This window comes from Pteropus vampyrus, unplaced genomic scaffold (assembly GCF_000151845.1).
Source record: "Pteropus vampyrus isolate Shadow unplaced genomic scaffold, Pvam_2.0 Scaffold96, whole genome shotgun sequence".
In the NCBI taxonomy this organism is placed as follows: Eukaryota; Metazoa; Chordata; class Mammalia; order Chiroptera; family Pteropodidae; genus Pteropus; species Pteropus vampyrus.
Genome location: NW_011888877.1, coordinates 2,707,730 through 2,724,177, shown reverse-complemented (window position 1 = coordinate 2,724,177; position 16,448 = coordinate 2,707,730). Strand labels below are relative to the sequence as shown.

Sequence of the window (16,448 nt, the reverse complement as noted above, 5' to 3'; positions counted from 1 at the left end):
ATAAAAGTGGAGAGAAAGAACAGTGACCTATACTTTGGTGTTGGCTCAGTAAAAGAAACATACAAAGTCTTGGGGATTGAAGAGTGCTGTGTCTCTGTAAAGAGCTACCGTTTCACCAATAAATTTTTATTCCACTGTGCTCAGATTCATGGCTCTGGGCTTTCTGAGCTGTCTGTCTTTCTGTGGATCAACGATGCATAAATCACCTCACCACTGTCTGCCAAAATGGTGAAGTTGGGCTCCGGCAAGGAAAAAGACATTCCTTTGATGAGAGGACTGCCTCTTAAAAGAAAGGTCTTTATCCTGATTTATATATTTTTTACTATAAAAAGTTTCAGAGTTTTACTCGGAATGTGGAGATTTACAGAGAAGCGGATAAAGAAGGTATTTCTAGTTTCTCAGAGAACTTGTAGCATGAATTTTCACTCTTTTTGACTCATTAGCGTTTAGCAAAAGACTCTAAGGGAATACAAGAGACCAGGACATTTGACTGCATCTCTTCAGAAAGAGTAACCGAAAAAAATGTTTCAGACAAATAAACGACGTCTCTGTTTTTCATTGCTTAAGAGACAAAGAGTTTCTAATCAGGGCAATTTTGGGTCCTTGCAAATAATCTGCCCAAAGAATGGCTGGATTAAGAAGGTTAGTATATTTTTAAACTAGGAAACTTGCTTTAATCACAGGTTTTCAAGCGTTGTCCAGACTTGAGGGTTTAGTTTTTCGGAGGCCCTCAACAATCGCTGTAGTGGGGGAAGAGGAAGTGGGAGCACTTGGCTGTGAGCTCGTCCGCCATCCACAGACTTTACCCAAGGAGCTCTAATTTTAATTGCTTTGGATTTGTAGTTTCATTGTTCAAAAATATTTCTCCTGCTTAGGAAGAAAAAGTGTGAAAACCATTTTATTAAATCATTTGTACAGCTCACCGATTAATTAATCTAGGCTTGTTATCATTAAATTCTACAATGTAATTAATTCTTTCAGACAAGTACTATGAGCTCATTTAAAATTTGATAATATAACACTGATGGAGCACTCAAAGAAGACAAGCAACTTTTCCCTTTCCATTTGTCCCTAGAAGATGTAATTTAAAGCATTACAAATGCCAGATAATAGTATGTGAGCGAATCTTAAAATGACCAGTAGAAAATGGTCTCTTAAAAGATATTTGCTTAATGATTTTTTTGATAATGCACTTCTATAGCTTTCAAGAGATATTTGTGAGATAACTTTTCTAAGATCCAGGTTCAATTAGCATATCTTTTTATACATATGCGGTGGTACATATTTGCTTAAATTAATCATTCAAACTTGAAAATCATCATTGTTCCACCTTATCGATTTATTTTGACCAAGAACTAATGTTTCTCTATTCATATCTTCGGCTCATGGTGAATCTAGCTTCACCTTCTAACATCTCAAGAGTGATTAGTCCAAAAAGAAGCAAATTGATTTTGGTGGAAACACTTCCAAGACTTTTAGAATTTGCTGCAATGTTATGCAAGATGAATCCTTTATTATTTAAAAAGTGCATGTATCAGAATTTTACAATAAATATATATATATATTTGAGATCAATTTGCCTCTTGAAGTCTAAGTTGTAATATCAATGCTTAAAAAATTGTATGTATAATTTTATTACACATAAAGCCTTGTTTTATTTTCAAATGTTTATTATTCTATTGAAGGGTCTGTTTGTAAGAGTGTACCAGGCCCAGGTCCCTGTGGAGGTCACCAGCAATGTATCAGTAAATTCATTCCACTTTAAGGAATGATCCTGGACATAAAAATGTGTCCTGTTTCCTTATTTCTTTGCTTTATTCTATATCAGATTTGTCAAGCATATAAAATATCAAATTATTAAATGCTAATTCTATTAGAGTTTTATGCAGCTCATGCGTACAAATGTTCTATGTCTTATTAAAGGCAGCAAAAAAGAAGGATTTGATGAATTTGGGTGTGAAGCAATTTTCTGCTTCATAAAATACAGTTAGTGTCACTTTATGTTAACAGAGGCATTCTTGGATATGTAGTTTTTTCCTTCAGATTTGCATTTAATGAAACTAACTTAGTATTTCAGAGCACATCTCTTTAAGCCAGATAAACAAATATTCATAGCAAAAATGATATAAGTGTATATAGAATAGATACGCGGACCTGAATTTTCACCTTATTCTCTCTTTCAGCTCACAAGACCCCTCCATTCCTCACCCTCAAAAATTTTTTTATTATTCATTTTCAAACACTATTAGGTCAGTATGAACTGGTCCTTCATTTACTAATGTTTCCTGGTGATAGTCATTAGAAATGTCTCATTTATCCCAGTGTCACTCTCTACCTCATGAAACCTCCCCAAACCCGATAGTCGATATTTTCTTCCAAAAGAATTTATTGTGAATATATATGTTACTTTTTTCCATTAATCAATATATTGTTATATGTCCTCCATTTATCTAGCAAATATTTCTTGTAAAAGACCAGACAGTCAATATTTCAGGTTGTGGGCCATATGGTGCCTGTCAGCAGAATTCCATTATGGAGAATAACTGAACTAACCTAGAAATTCTAGCACTGCCTCAGGTTCTGAATTCACAAATGCGGCTAAAACTTACACAACGGCCGAAACTTCCGGAATGGTGTTAGGAAAGGCGACCATCTAGTGTATGGGCCAAACCACTACAATCTTGAGAGAGAAAGGAATGGGGCCCTGGGACAACAGGCCATAGCGGGCCTGCCCTGAGAAAACCGGGCGTGTGGCACTCAGGGAATGAATCTGATTCTCGCACTTCACAGACATTTCTACAAATTCTGTGTTCACCTGCAATAGGCTTTGTCAGTCATGTGTTCCTATATATTTCTCTACTACCACGTATGTATTCTTTGTTTGAGTTATTATTTTATACAATCTAGGTTTATACTTGCACACTAAAATTCAAGTATATTCTGAAGTATTTTATGCCCACTGCTCAAGAGTTATTCTCTCTTGTTAGACTGGGAGCATGGGTCTGGGGGCGATGCTCTCCGATGTCTGTTTACGATCCATCTTCTGATATAAGAGCAGAAAACCACACACAGTGAAGTGACTGATACAGGAGTAACTCTCATATAGGAAATAAAAAATTCTTCATATACCATTTTTGCTGCATATCATTTTAATCTTTATTCCCTATCAGAATTACATGTGCTGTTTTTATTACTTTTTTCCAATTCATGTTTTTTTTCCCATGAAGACTCTATCTTGCCAATCATGCACTTTGTATGAATATAACTCCAATTATTGAAGGAAACTTCGTAGGTATCTTTACAACAAACCATTCAAATGTGTTTTCAATGTATGTGAATGTAAATGAGCTAATAAAACCCTTTTAGTAGGCGAGGGAGGGGCTTCTTCCCCTTCCCTGACTGACATCCTGCTTTGGATTGCTCATCCAGCATATAAACACATGCTTGGTAAACTACATGTGCCAAGATCAGGCATAGCGGCCTAATGGAGAAATGTCAACGCTAGTATTTATCTTTTTCTTTCTCCAATCATCCATCCTTCAAAAATTTTTTTTATTTTAAATCCTGCCTGGCTCCAGCAGTTACTAGTTTCGTGACCTTGGCTAAGCTTCTCAACCTCCCTAATTCTCATATATTTAATCTGTAAAACAGGGATTCTAACACTTGCAAGGACTGAATGAGAAAACAGAATTAAAAGAGGCGGTAAAGGCTTTGGTGTGATGCCTGTCTCGTAGTAAATATAGAATAAAAGGTTGCCGTTACAATTATTTAAAGTATCTCCCTATGAAGTACCTCCCTAAAACAACTTCCCTGTCCTTTCTTTCAAAGATCACGCAACCGAGCAGCAGCAGTAAATCTGGGCAGCGCAGAATAAACCTGTGTGCTAGCGGAGTGCAGAGGAAGGAGAGATGAATTCTGCTCAGGGCACAGGTCACCAGAGAGGTCTTCTCTGGTGGTCGAAAGATATTATTTCAGAAATATAAAATCTGTGTATTATTAGGAGGGCCTATCATTAGAAATGGTTGCAGCCAAGGTCAGTTTCCTGGAGAGAATAGTTCCTTCTTGCCTGTGAATTGTCATTGAACGGAAAATTGAAGAGCTGAGGTAAAAGAAAAGTGGCTCTAGGAAGGAGAAAAAATGTCTCACTAATCCAGAGTCTGCCCATCTGCTTTATAACATCCCAGAAAAGGAAAACTTGAATGCTAATCTTGGTTCAAACAATGTCCTATTTTTATACTGAAATACCTTCTTGTTTGTTTTCTCTAATTACATGTACCAGCTTGGTCAGATTGCCCTAAAGTTATGTAAAAAAAATACCTAGGCGTTCTCAGAAAGAAAGAAATAGCAGGATTACTACATGCATGGCTGAATTACTGGATTTCCCAAACTTTCCACAAATGACAGAATTCCTATCATAAAATTTCCCTCAAAACTCTGGGCAGGTCTTTTTAAGGGGTAAGATTATATCTCTGACTCGGAACCTGACAGAAAATATATTCTTTAGCATTTATAAAATTTCATAAAAATCTTAAGTTGTGTATGTTCATAATGAGAAATGTGAAACAGTCATATTTCAACTTTTCTTGGAGATGGATTTTTGCAAAAAAAAAATCAGAAACTATCCCAATAACATTTTTATCATTTTTTTGCATAATTTCTGAAAAAGCTGGATTGGGTATTAACATATTGTATTTTGAATGTCTTTCTATATCTTCACATTAGATTCCCAGTAAAACAAATAGTAAATCATAAACTATTTTTATTAAATGTTCTTTTTACCACAATGCCAGTCTTTTCAATATAAGACTGTTAATCTAAGGTTCTCCCATTACTCAGGTCTTTTTTTTTTTTTTCCTTTTTCTTTTTAACAGAATCCAGCTGTGGACTTTATTTTTTGCTTTTTAATTTTTATGTCCTTGTCCCTTATGGATCATTTTTTTCCCCCATAATAATTTAGCACCTACTGTTTTTAAATTGAACAAATTCAATTTCATTCTTGGACAATTAACTTTTAATTATTTCCGGGGGAACCCATTATTGTATTAATGCAAGCAAGCTAAGGAAATGAAAAATGTAATATAGCACTAAAACGTTTCATTTTAGCTACTCCATATATATGTTGCATTTGTTGAAATTTAGTTTTCTAAATTATAACCATATAAAATGCAGCGATCACAGCTGGTTAACACTTAAGCAAAACTTTAGAATCACTTGGTTAATCTTGAAAAAGCTGTTATAAACAGATGTGATGCTAAATAATTCTACAGATTTTATCTCTACTTTGCCAAATGGTGCTCAGATGGAAGGCAGACACAGCATTCACTCACTAGAAAAATCAAAGATTACTTAAAAGAATGCCTTGGTATTTCAGGCGGGACTTGGTTGTCAGGTGCCTAGGTAGGCTGTTGCTTTAAAGTTTGAAAAAAGCTGGTTTCTATTCTGAACTCATAGCCATCCTTAGAGACTAGCAAATGGTTAGTAGCCAAAAGGAAACAGAGACCAAAATGTAAAATAGATATGTAGATAGATAGGCGATAGATAGATAGATAGGCAATGATAGATAAAAATACACAGTTCACCATTTTAAAAAAAAGAAATACATGTACTTTATATCCAAAAGGCTAGTTAATCAAACATCATCTTTCTGAAGGAGAGAAATGTAGCCACTACTTTCAGCATCGAAGGTTTTCTGCTCCTGAAAGGTTCTTTAACTATAGAATTTTCTGAAAGACTATCCATATTTTCCTAGTATACTTTAACATATATATTTCTTTCTTTGAAAAAAATTTGTTTGTTTATTGATTGATTAATTGTTGGTAATGTGAGTATGTGGTGAAAATTCAAACTGCATTAAAAGGGGATATAAGGAAATGGTAGTAGTTTCTCGATATGCCAATTTTCAATTCACTGCAGTTTCCCCAAAGGTGAGCCCTGTTTCTAATATATTATGCAACTTTTCAAAAGGAATCTCTGTATTGAAATGTACTTCAAAATGCTTTCATGCAGTGGTTAAAATCATATCATACCTCATTGTATTATTATAATTCATTCACACAAAAAAGAATTAATATACTTTTGTTAAGGCTAGGCTTGGAATGCTCAAAAGGAAAAAATATAGACTTTAATTTTGTATCCTTAAAAGATCATTTTGTTTATGGAACATTTTAGAACAAGCTAATTAACAGAAAGTTTAAGACTATTTAAATTTGAAAGGATTATAAAGAGTCTTGCACTAAAAAAGTTCAAATTTCAATTCACCTCTTATAAGCATTGCATCTCGAAAACAATGATTATGGCTGCACGGTATTTCTACAAGCACCTCAGTCCCTTTAAAACAAGTGAATTTCCACTTTGGTAGCAGTCATTTAATAAAAGCTCAGAAATCAAAAATGTTCCAATGATTTTAACTGGCTAACAATGCTCTAAAATCTTCTTTTGTATTTATTATATATATAAAAACTTCATGCTTTCTTTTATCAAGATCTCCTTCATTAAATCTGAGTAGATTTTAACAACAAACATTTTTAACTTTAGAGTATTTTTTTCTATAATATTTCTCTCTTCCGAATCAGGAAAAAGTGTTTCCACACCACTCTGACATAAGCATCTCAGGGTTACAGGACTCTTGGCCCGCACATGCAAAATCAGCATTTCCAACCTGCTCCTCTCTGATTACAGGACCCCCAAAGAGGTCTATTATAAAGTTAAATTCCTGGGCTCAGCTCTGGACCTCCTGAATTTGAATTCCTTGGTGAGCTACAGAGAAATCTGAATTTTCACAAGTTCCTGTAGCAATTCTGAACTGTACTAATATTTGAGAACTACTGAATTGGGGGCCACTCAGATTTAAAGACTATCAGAATTGAAAATATTTATATAACATATGTATTTCATGTTTCAGGATATAGATTCAAAGAGCTTTCATTGACTTGGCCAAGATTAATCTGGTTAATTGTCAGCTGTGCCACTAGGTCTTCAGAAAGGCAGCCTAATCCACCCGAGACAACAATACATGGCCTTAGTTTCAATTTTGGGATTTTTGACTGCTTTTGAATAATGCAAGAATGCTTCCTTTATTCTAGACTCCTCCTGCACCTTGGCTAGGTGGTATTCCTTGACTCAGAAAGCCCAATACACTTAATAAGAATATATTAAAGAGGAAGAATGCCATTCAGTTGAGCCTTGGGCTACTGTGGTCACCAGTTTCAGACTGATGGGTAATTTATCCATTGTTGCCGAGTGCATATAATTAAAAATTAACGTTTTTCTGATGCCTTCAATCAAAAATGAAAGCAATTCTCTTCTTCCTGTCTATCACGACTAGGCAGTAAAGTATTCCGATTCATTTTTCTTCTTAAATAACTTTTTTGGATTTGATGTTTCAACAAGGACATACTTTCTATCAAAGACACAAAAATAGATTTTGTTAGAGTTATAAATAGCTTCATATCTGGCACTTAAATCTGACATTCGATTTATATAGTGAAAATGGTAACATTTTTGACTATTGAAAAATTAATAATTAGTAATTCTGATAAGAAGATGGAGGTGATTTCAAGTTAAATAAAAGTCAGCATATTGAAACACACAGATCAATAAAAGTTTATTTAACATTCTTAAATAAAAAGCTTGGTGAGTTCTAAATGTTCATCTGAAATTAGATGCAAGCCCAATCCATTGAAATGAGCCTAAGGTTATCATTAGTTTTGGATCAGGGCTCCTGGATTTCCTAAATGACTTTTATGAGATTATTAGGCATAGGCTTCATACCTTACTACCAAAGCCAGGACCATGTACGTGTGTAGTGTGCGAGTAGCTTCAAATATGATATCAAGAGAGTTATAAGCTATGGCTTTGTCCATCTATAAAAGGTACATTTAAACAAGTACAATTATACTGATTCTAACTACTGATTTACCTTAATTTTATTCTGAGTATATGGCTTGTCATTCAACCATTGTGGGATTCTGATCCTCTCTTTTCAACCTTAAAATCTTGGACCACATTAATGAAGCTTTATAGCTAAATCAGACTAACAGAATGCTTTCTGTGGTCTTCTAAGGAATACAATGGAATCGGCACCTTAATTGAAGGCTAGATAGAGAGGTGAGTAGGTAGGCAAAAATCATACTGAGTCAAAATAGGCTTCGAATTCCCTTAGGACAGTCTACTCAGGAGCTGACACTCTTGTCTACTAATACAACCAGTTCTTCCTCCAACGTCAGAACAGACTGTGAGATTTCTGGTTGACCCAAGATGACGTGGTTCGCTTCCCTTTGGGATCATGTGATATGAAAAATACCGTGTCTTGAAACACTAGAGCCACACTCAGTGCTGCCAATGTACCCATGTTAGGGGTTAACACAGGAACAAGAGCAAAGGAGGAAGGTGTGTATTTAAGTCTCGCTGGTGCTTTCTTTCAGGAGCGTAAGATTACTGACTGGGAAAAGGCGAGATCAGCTGCACTATTTAAATTTGTTCTTTCCATCTCTCTCTCCTCCCAAACTTAGGTAATTTAATTTCTGTAAGCTGAATGAGCATATGATAACCTGAATATATTCAGTTTTCAAAAATTAGCTGTGTCTATATAAAAATGGTTTCTCATTCTTAATTAATTTAGGTTTATAATACATTTCATATCGATAATGAATTAGCCAGTATTTCTGACTTATACATTTTCAAAATTTCAAAAATACATTACATGTGATACTCCGTTTCTCTTTTATTACTGCAAAGAAATCCAATTCATTCAGTGGAAAATAACAGACAGTGCCAGAGAACGCTCAGGGAAATGCAATAGAAATAGCAGGTTGGAAAAAATATAGCTATAGAGTAGTTGTTTGGGAACATCTTTCCCTCATCTCACATTTCTTCTAAAGTAAATATGTTATACTATCATTCTGTAAAAACAGGTCTTTATCATACGTAGGAGTTTGCCTATTCTATATTTATTCATTTGATGGGTGGAATCATAGAATGCATTTATTCCCAAATTTTTACCAGTATCAGTCCATGACTCTGACTGAAGCTAAGTAAATATAAGATGGAAAATTCTTTAGAAGTAAGACACCAGGAGTCTAACTCCCCAGGGTTTAACATGCTTAATTATAAATGTTGACCCTTAAAGCCAGGCATCAGCTTAGTTTTTTCTGTGGCCATTCGGTTGACACTGGCAAAGTCCATGGATAATAAGAGCCAAAGTGAAGAATTAGAATTCTCAGGAAAGTGGAAACTTCTGGCCTCAATTATCTGCATAATTCAGTCCAACTGTATATGCTGGATTCCATTATTAGGCCAGGCACTATGTTGGGTGCTGGGGAAGACAGTAAAATAAGTAAGATTGTGTTTCTACTCTTTAAAGAATTTATGTTCTCTTATTTCTTCCTGTTGATTGCACCTTTTGTCTTCAACTCTGTTGAAGATTCTAATCATACAAAAAGTACTTAATGAAAAGTAATACCCATTCTCAAAATTGTCCTGGATCACTACAGTTTCTCCGGAGACAAATATTGTTAGCAGTCTCTTAGGTATCTTTGCAGAGACATATACATGTATAAAAATATACTTTAAAATAATTTTATGTAATGGAAAATTAGCACTGTACTCATTATGCATTGCCATTAGGCAATTCCTGGAATCTCTTCTGTTTTCAATTTACACTCTCTCCATAGCTGACCTCATTCAGTCTTAGGAATTTAAACACTACCTATATGATACTGGCTCTCCAATTTGGACTTCTAGTGATAACCTCTCCTGGAATTTCTGGCTTATCTACCTCACTTACTAAACATTTCCACTTGAAGTCTGATAGGTACCTTAAACTGAACTTGTCCCTAATCAAACTCTTTATTTCTCTCCACTTTAGGCTCTGTTCTATGTACCATCTTATTTAGCTCAAAAAAAAAAAAAAAAAAAATGAATGCCAGCATCTACCAAACTGCTCGTACGAAATACTAGGAAGTATCCTTGATTTTCATCTTTCCCTCTTCCTTCACTTCTAATCCATCAGCAAGTAATTTGTTTCCTTCCACAATATATCTTCCATTTATTTATCTCTCTTGATCCCCATAATTATCATCCTTGCCCAAGCTGGTATCATCCCTCCTGTAGACTACTGCACACACTCTCCACTATTCTCCTCCTTCTCTTCAAACAAAACAACAGACAAAACAAAACAAAAACAAGACAAACAAACAAACAACCAGAAAACCCAAAAGCACCCCAAAAAACAACTATTTTCCTTGGAGCAACCAGAGTTACATTTTAAAAAGTACAATGAAATCAAATCACTCTTCTGCTTGTTCTTCTACAATCTAACGGCCTGCTAGAACTGTGAAGTAAGATTGTCTGATTATTGCTCTACCAGTCTATTGCTTAGACTCGTGCTTGCTGTTTACTCTACTGTGAATGTCTGATTATTGCTCTACCAGTCTATTGCTTAGACTCGCGCTTGCAGTTTACACTACTGTGGAAGGTAGTCAAGTAAATTTTAAGAAAAATATTAGTAAATGAATATTTATTTTCAATTTAAAAATAAACTTTTGAAGGATGATGGCTGATGAAACCAAGGTCTCTTCAAAAGGTAAGATTGTTTAGCATTATACCAACAAAGAAACTCCTATTATTCCCATCAATTTTGCTATATTTTCTCTTGTGTTGACCTGTTAACTTATTTATTTATTTTCTTTTTGCCATAGCACTCATCACTATTAACTCTATTTTCTGCATATCCCTTTGGTTAAAAGCTATCCTCTTATACCAACAACGTAAGTTCTGTGAGGAAGTGACTTTTTCTTCTTTGTTCACCTCTGAATCTAGGATTATAACTTGAACACAAAGACACTTGAAAAAAATTTTTGTTGAATGAGTAAAGATATAAGGTATAGCTGAAGTTGGTTGATTCATGTCTGCTCGATTTGCAGTGAAGAAATAAAGGCACTGTCACCTAGAAGCAATGGGCCACCTATTCTAGGTAGACAATTTTGATCATGGCTCTCTATCTGTCCCTATGACTCAAATTCCTTTAGACCTTAGGTGAGCCATTACAAACATTCTGCCTTAGTTTTTGCACCCTAAAAAAATGAGAATTAAAGGAAATAAACAAACCAATTAAACTTATCTTTTGAGAGCAAGCCCACCTTGAGAGTTTCAGTAATCACTACCAACTGATTATCATTCAGGGATAAATGAGAACAAAGGAGAAAGTAAGCAGAATGAAAGAAAAATCTGCGAGGCACTTTTTGTGCTGCTTAGGATAAGACTTCTCTCGTTTTATTGAATTTGATAATAAAAGATCTAAAATCTGGGGAAATGCTTCCAGGCAGCAAAGCAAAGGTTTGAAGCTCACAGGTCTAAGGAGAAATTAATAAAGTGCAGCGGGGAAATTCAGCTGAACAAAAGTGCAATGAGCCATAGTTAAACCAATTAATTAGGCAGGTTTTGATATGTATATAACTGGGTTGCTAAAGAATTAAAAGTAAATCCAAGATTTTAAACAAAGCTTTGGTATTCAAGAAAACAGCAAATGGTAACATGCAGAAAACTTATATTTTTTAGTAGTGTGCTCATTGATGAATTCCTTCCTCATTCATATGTATTATCACCTTTCTTTTTTCTATTAATATTTTAAAAAAACTATACTTTCAATAATATACCAAAGTCTTATGCTCTGTTTGATTCTCTTATGCATTCTTTTTATATTTATAAAAAACTGTACTGCTTTTTTGCAATATCAGTTAAAAACATTGATCTTTCAGCACTATGTCTATTTTTCAGGAAATGAAAATTAACTTGCTTAGTCCACCTGGAGCCTGGAAGGTGTGAAGCAGAACAGGTGAAGTGGTAAGACCGTAGGCTGGGGAGTCACACAGATCAAGGTTTAATACCAACACTTAGCACTTAAGAGCAGTGAGACCTTGCACAGGTTAACTTGGCTTCTGTAAGCCTCAGTTTCCTCCACTGTAAAAATATTGTACGAGTTAAATACATTTGAAAATTCCATGGCACAATGTCTGGTGGAGAAATCTCCCCACTGGATGCAAGTAATAACAGTATAAAGCAGTTTACCATTTGTGGGTGCTTTCGATTGCCAAAATTGCTTGTTTGAACTTTAAACATATATCCCATTCAATTGGATTTTTAAAAACCATGATGGAATGGTTAGTAGACGGTAGGTTTCTAGACTAACGTTTCAAACCTTCAATTACCATAACATTATTTCAGTCGAAGGTTATCCTAATAGTACTCTGGCTGGGTGGCAACCCTGACCTGCTTTTTCTTTGAGTTTCCTGGTTTCGGCATTGCAAGTCCCACTGGAAAACCCTTTGGTCCCAGACAAATCTAATCATGATTCCTTCATTTGGAACCTAATCACCACTCATTCATTCATTCATTCATTCACCCATTTTTCTGCAGCACCAGATACTTTCTTAGGCACTGATGATATAAGGACAAATCACCCTTAACAAGCCCAGAACCAGCAATGGAGACGGACAAATGAACAAGTGTCATATGCTAAATGCTAATGATGAAGGATGCCAGGGAAACACGGGGCTGGGCACCTCGCACAAACTTGTGGTTTAGGGAGACTTCTCAGAGGAGCTCATTACTAAACTGGAACTGGAATTAGATACACACCCCAACCCAGAGCCTCCTATTTCATTCCTTTGGGCATTTTTCATGTCTGAGCTCAGTATTATTTAAATATACATGTTAAAGTGCCATCTCTTTAGATTCACATTGGTCATTATCTAAATAGATTTTGAATAACTTCTGGTCTGCATGCATTTTTGTGTGTGTGAAATATCAGTGAAATATAAATATAACCACAAACCCTTAATTTTATAGCAGTTCTTCCCACTCCGGAGATACAGTTAGTTAAAACCTACTTTTAAGAGAGATAATCGCCTGCTTGCTTTTTCATTATTTGAAACTCATTGCCCAAAGGACATTATTGGAACAACATGTTAAATTGAAAACAAAACGTAAGTTATAATAAATAATACTGTTCTATCCAGAATAATGTAGTGGTTGCCCCAAAGTCAGCAAGTTAAACATGTTTCTTAAAGCTTGTTATCAAGGAATGTGCATTCTATTTTTAATACTTCAATAACCTTCAAAATATTCCTGAACATGCCTCTATCACCACAGCAAATGCTGCATCAAGATGATAAGACACAGAATGCTTATACAACAGAAAGCTCTGATGCAACATGCACTGACAAATAGCTTGAAGATTCGGTTCTCCACCTGGAGGAAAAAGCAGATTTTCAATAGACTCTGAAAGTGAGAAGGGGACTCATTCCCAGACAGACTGTAAGCTTCATGGGGGAGCAGGACCACATCTATATTATTCACTGCTGCTTCCCCAGTGCTTGGGACGTGATTGATGCAAAAAATGGCAGCGTAAATAACAAAACACATTTAAAAGTCTTCACTCTGTATTTCTAACGAATGATCATTCAGACACCTATAAACTCGAGGGAAAAATCTTTTTTGCCATTCATGAAAATCAGTAACCTTCTCTGACACCAGCAAGTGAGGAGGCTTAAGTTTCAGTCAGTTACAACACAGACTGACACCATACATTCTATTTATGTCGGGACCAGTTAGTGTCACACTTTAGTCAGACTACATCTCTCATCTTGGTCAGTCACCTTTGAGATATTTACAGGGATTTACTAAGAATGTGCATGTGATTAAGAATAAATTACTCTTGTTAGAGTAAAGATATCTCATACCATGCTTTCTGTCGAATAAGGACCAAAAGCATCGATTTAAAGACTCATTAATTATAATCATCATCTATCTTAAGCCCCATAGAGATTGTACATATATGTCAGATATTGATCTTCTTGATTATGAAGTTTCTTGGGAATTTTGAGAAACCAGACAAAGGAAAAATACTAAAATTCTCACTTGTGAATTTTTTTTTTTTTTTTTTTGCATTTTGGTCACTTTTTTCTTTATATGTATACACTTGCTAATGTATATATAATTAACACACCTGATACATTTAAAATTCAATGGAATAGTAGAAGTAACGAGTCTTTTTAAAATTAAAAATAATTTTCATGTCATTATTTTTTACCTTTGAAGTTTACTACACCAACTGCAGTTGAAGCCAATCTGAGCGGCAACACAGGGGCCACAACCATTAAACTGGAGACAGGCTAGGGAAACAGGAAAGAACAGAGTAGTCAAAAATAACTGGTAGCATGGAGGAAAAAAAAAAAAAACCCCAGCAATTGCTCCACCATAATAAAAGTCATCCACCCCAATTGCTCAACCAAAATAAAAGTCACAAACCCATGCCATTACATGTATAGGATGAAGATACGTATGCATGCTAAGCACCATGTTATAATTACTGGTAAACAGATCAGAACATCAAACTTGTAGATCGTTATTTCCACCTTGCTATGTTCACATGTTAACTTACTAGGTAATGGGGTCATCTCCACAGCTGAAATGTTGGTAATTTTTGACATCTGTAACTCTACGCGGTGGTATTCATAAATGGTTCTTCTTCGAACATCTGTAAAACAAAAATGGGGGGGGGGAATAAAAAGTCAACATTTCTTTCCCTATAAAACAGCGGTGTTTTAATAATGAATGTAGAGTATCTATTTTCACCTGGTGCAGTTTTAAAATCAAGATGTAAAATAGCAATGTCTTTTTAGAGACTGATTATAAAAAAGCTGGCAATCATATACTTATGTACCCAGAAGTCTTTTTATCAATGAAGTTGAAAATGTTGGTATCCTATTTCACTAGTGGAGCTCCAGTCCACTGTCACCCAGACTATATTTCTTGATAGGTTTATATATTTTGAAAGATTTTAACATACGAAATCAAAGAGGTAAGATGACATCATTTCTTCAAAATTCCAGTGAATCCTTTAGGAATGGGTAGCAATTAAAAATTCTTCACAGCCTATATAAAGTTGGTTTTGCCAAAATAAGAATATGATTGCTTTAAAGATTTACAATAGATTTCTTTAATATAAGTAAAAAAATCAGTATTGCTATTTATTAAATATATAATATCACATCTAAGGAAGGTTAATAATTAGCACTTATACTACATGCAGGAAAATATAATAATTCATCAGCAAACCCAGAAGCGTCCCTGAGGAATAGGCTAGATAGAGACTTTGATGAGAACTTTCATAATTAAAATCAGATAAATCTAAACAAACATATTTTATAACAAACCAAGACTGTTGATAAAATAGGTTTAAAATCCCCTTTTAATAAAGAACCTGAATGTTAAACTAATGTGCCTGCCTGGGTTTGGTAAATGTCAATGGAAAAGGAATGTTATCAGCATTTTATTTAGCTCTTTGAATTCTTATAGTGACAGGAATGTGTTTCCCAAAGGACTGCATTTCCTGAATACTAGCATATCTATCAGGAATTATTTGGGAAGTTATGCTATTTTTTAAATATCATAGTATCCAATTTGGGGAAGTCAGGTGTCATAGTGGATAATAACACATGTTCTTGAACCATGTGTCTGGTTCAAGAACACATGGTCTTGCTACTAGGTATCTGTGTGACCTAAAGCCCCTTTGAAAGCCTCTCTGTACCTCAGTTTCTCCATCTATAGAATAGAAACAATAGCACCTATCTCACCAAGTTGTTTTGAGAATTAAAAGGAGATAACAAATGCAAATTATTCAGAACAATCCCTTTCACATTGCAAGTGTTCAATTAATGTCAGATATAATTTTTGTCTAACTTCATATCTCAACCATAGATCAGACAAGTTATAAGCTGCACATTATGATCTAATTTCTATGGATCTAAATTCACCGAAATCATATTAAGGCCCTGAAATCCGGCTTCTAGGAATTTATCTCCCATCTTATCTTAGAGAAAATTAAATTTGGGTTAACGTCAATAGACCTGACAATGATCTCTAGGGCATAAGGCAGGAATATTGTGGCCAGAAGATAGTAAGCCAGCTCCTAGTGAAAGTGATCAGGAACTGTAGATACCTACACATCCAGGAGAGAAGTCAAACATATGCTTATAACCTACACGTATCTCTACTTTTCTCCACTTGTTTCCGATTATTCACCATGAAATTCTGCTCCAGAAGAGAAAAAGGAAGGGCGTGGCCCAAAATGAACTCTTTTGGAGCTTGGAATGGTTCTAGAGCCACTCAATGAATATCTCTTCGGGTTTATCAGATTGGAAAACACTGTTTAGAACTCTAATCCAATTAATTTCTTCTTGATGTAAGTGTGAGATGCATATATACTTTGCAGACTGTAGAATTGATCAAACAGAGAAAATGCTGACTTTGTAGTATTTAATAAGGCATCATGAGGCACATGAATCATTTCTTTTTTAAAAAACTTTTAAGGTATATAAAAAGATTACTCATCTTCTGCCTTTGTCTAAATAGGCTGCGTTCCTATATACTGCTTTGCCATGTACTTT

General features: G+C 34.9%; 1 protein-coding gene across 4 annotated transcripts in view; it reads right to left on the bottom strand.

Annotated features, from left to right (window-relative positions):
- Window positions 1-16,448, bottom strand: part of PLXDC2 (plexin domain containing 2) — a 387,427-nt gene that overhangs the window by 75,385 nt on the left and 295,594 nt on the right. For all 4 annotated transcript variants that reach the window (XM_023533119.1, XM_023533120.1, XM_023533121.1 and 1 more), the window contains exons 8-9: window positions 14,441-14,536; window positions 14,090-14,171 (exon numbers count right to left, since the gene is read on the bottom strand). In XM_023533119.1, the coding sequence (XP_023388887.1) occupies window positions 14,090-14,171; window positions 14,441-14,536 (178 nt within the window). The remainder of the gene's footprint in view (window positions 1-14,089; window positions 14,172-14,440; window positions 14,537-16,448) is intronic.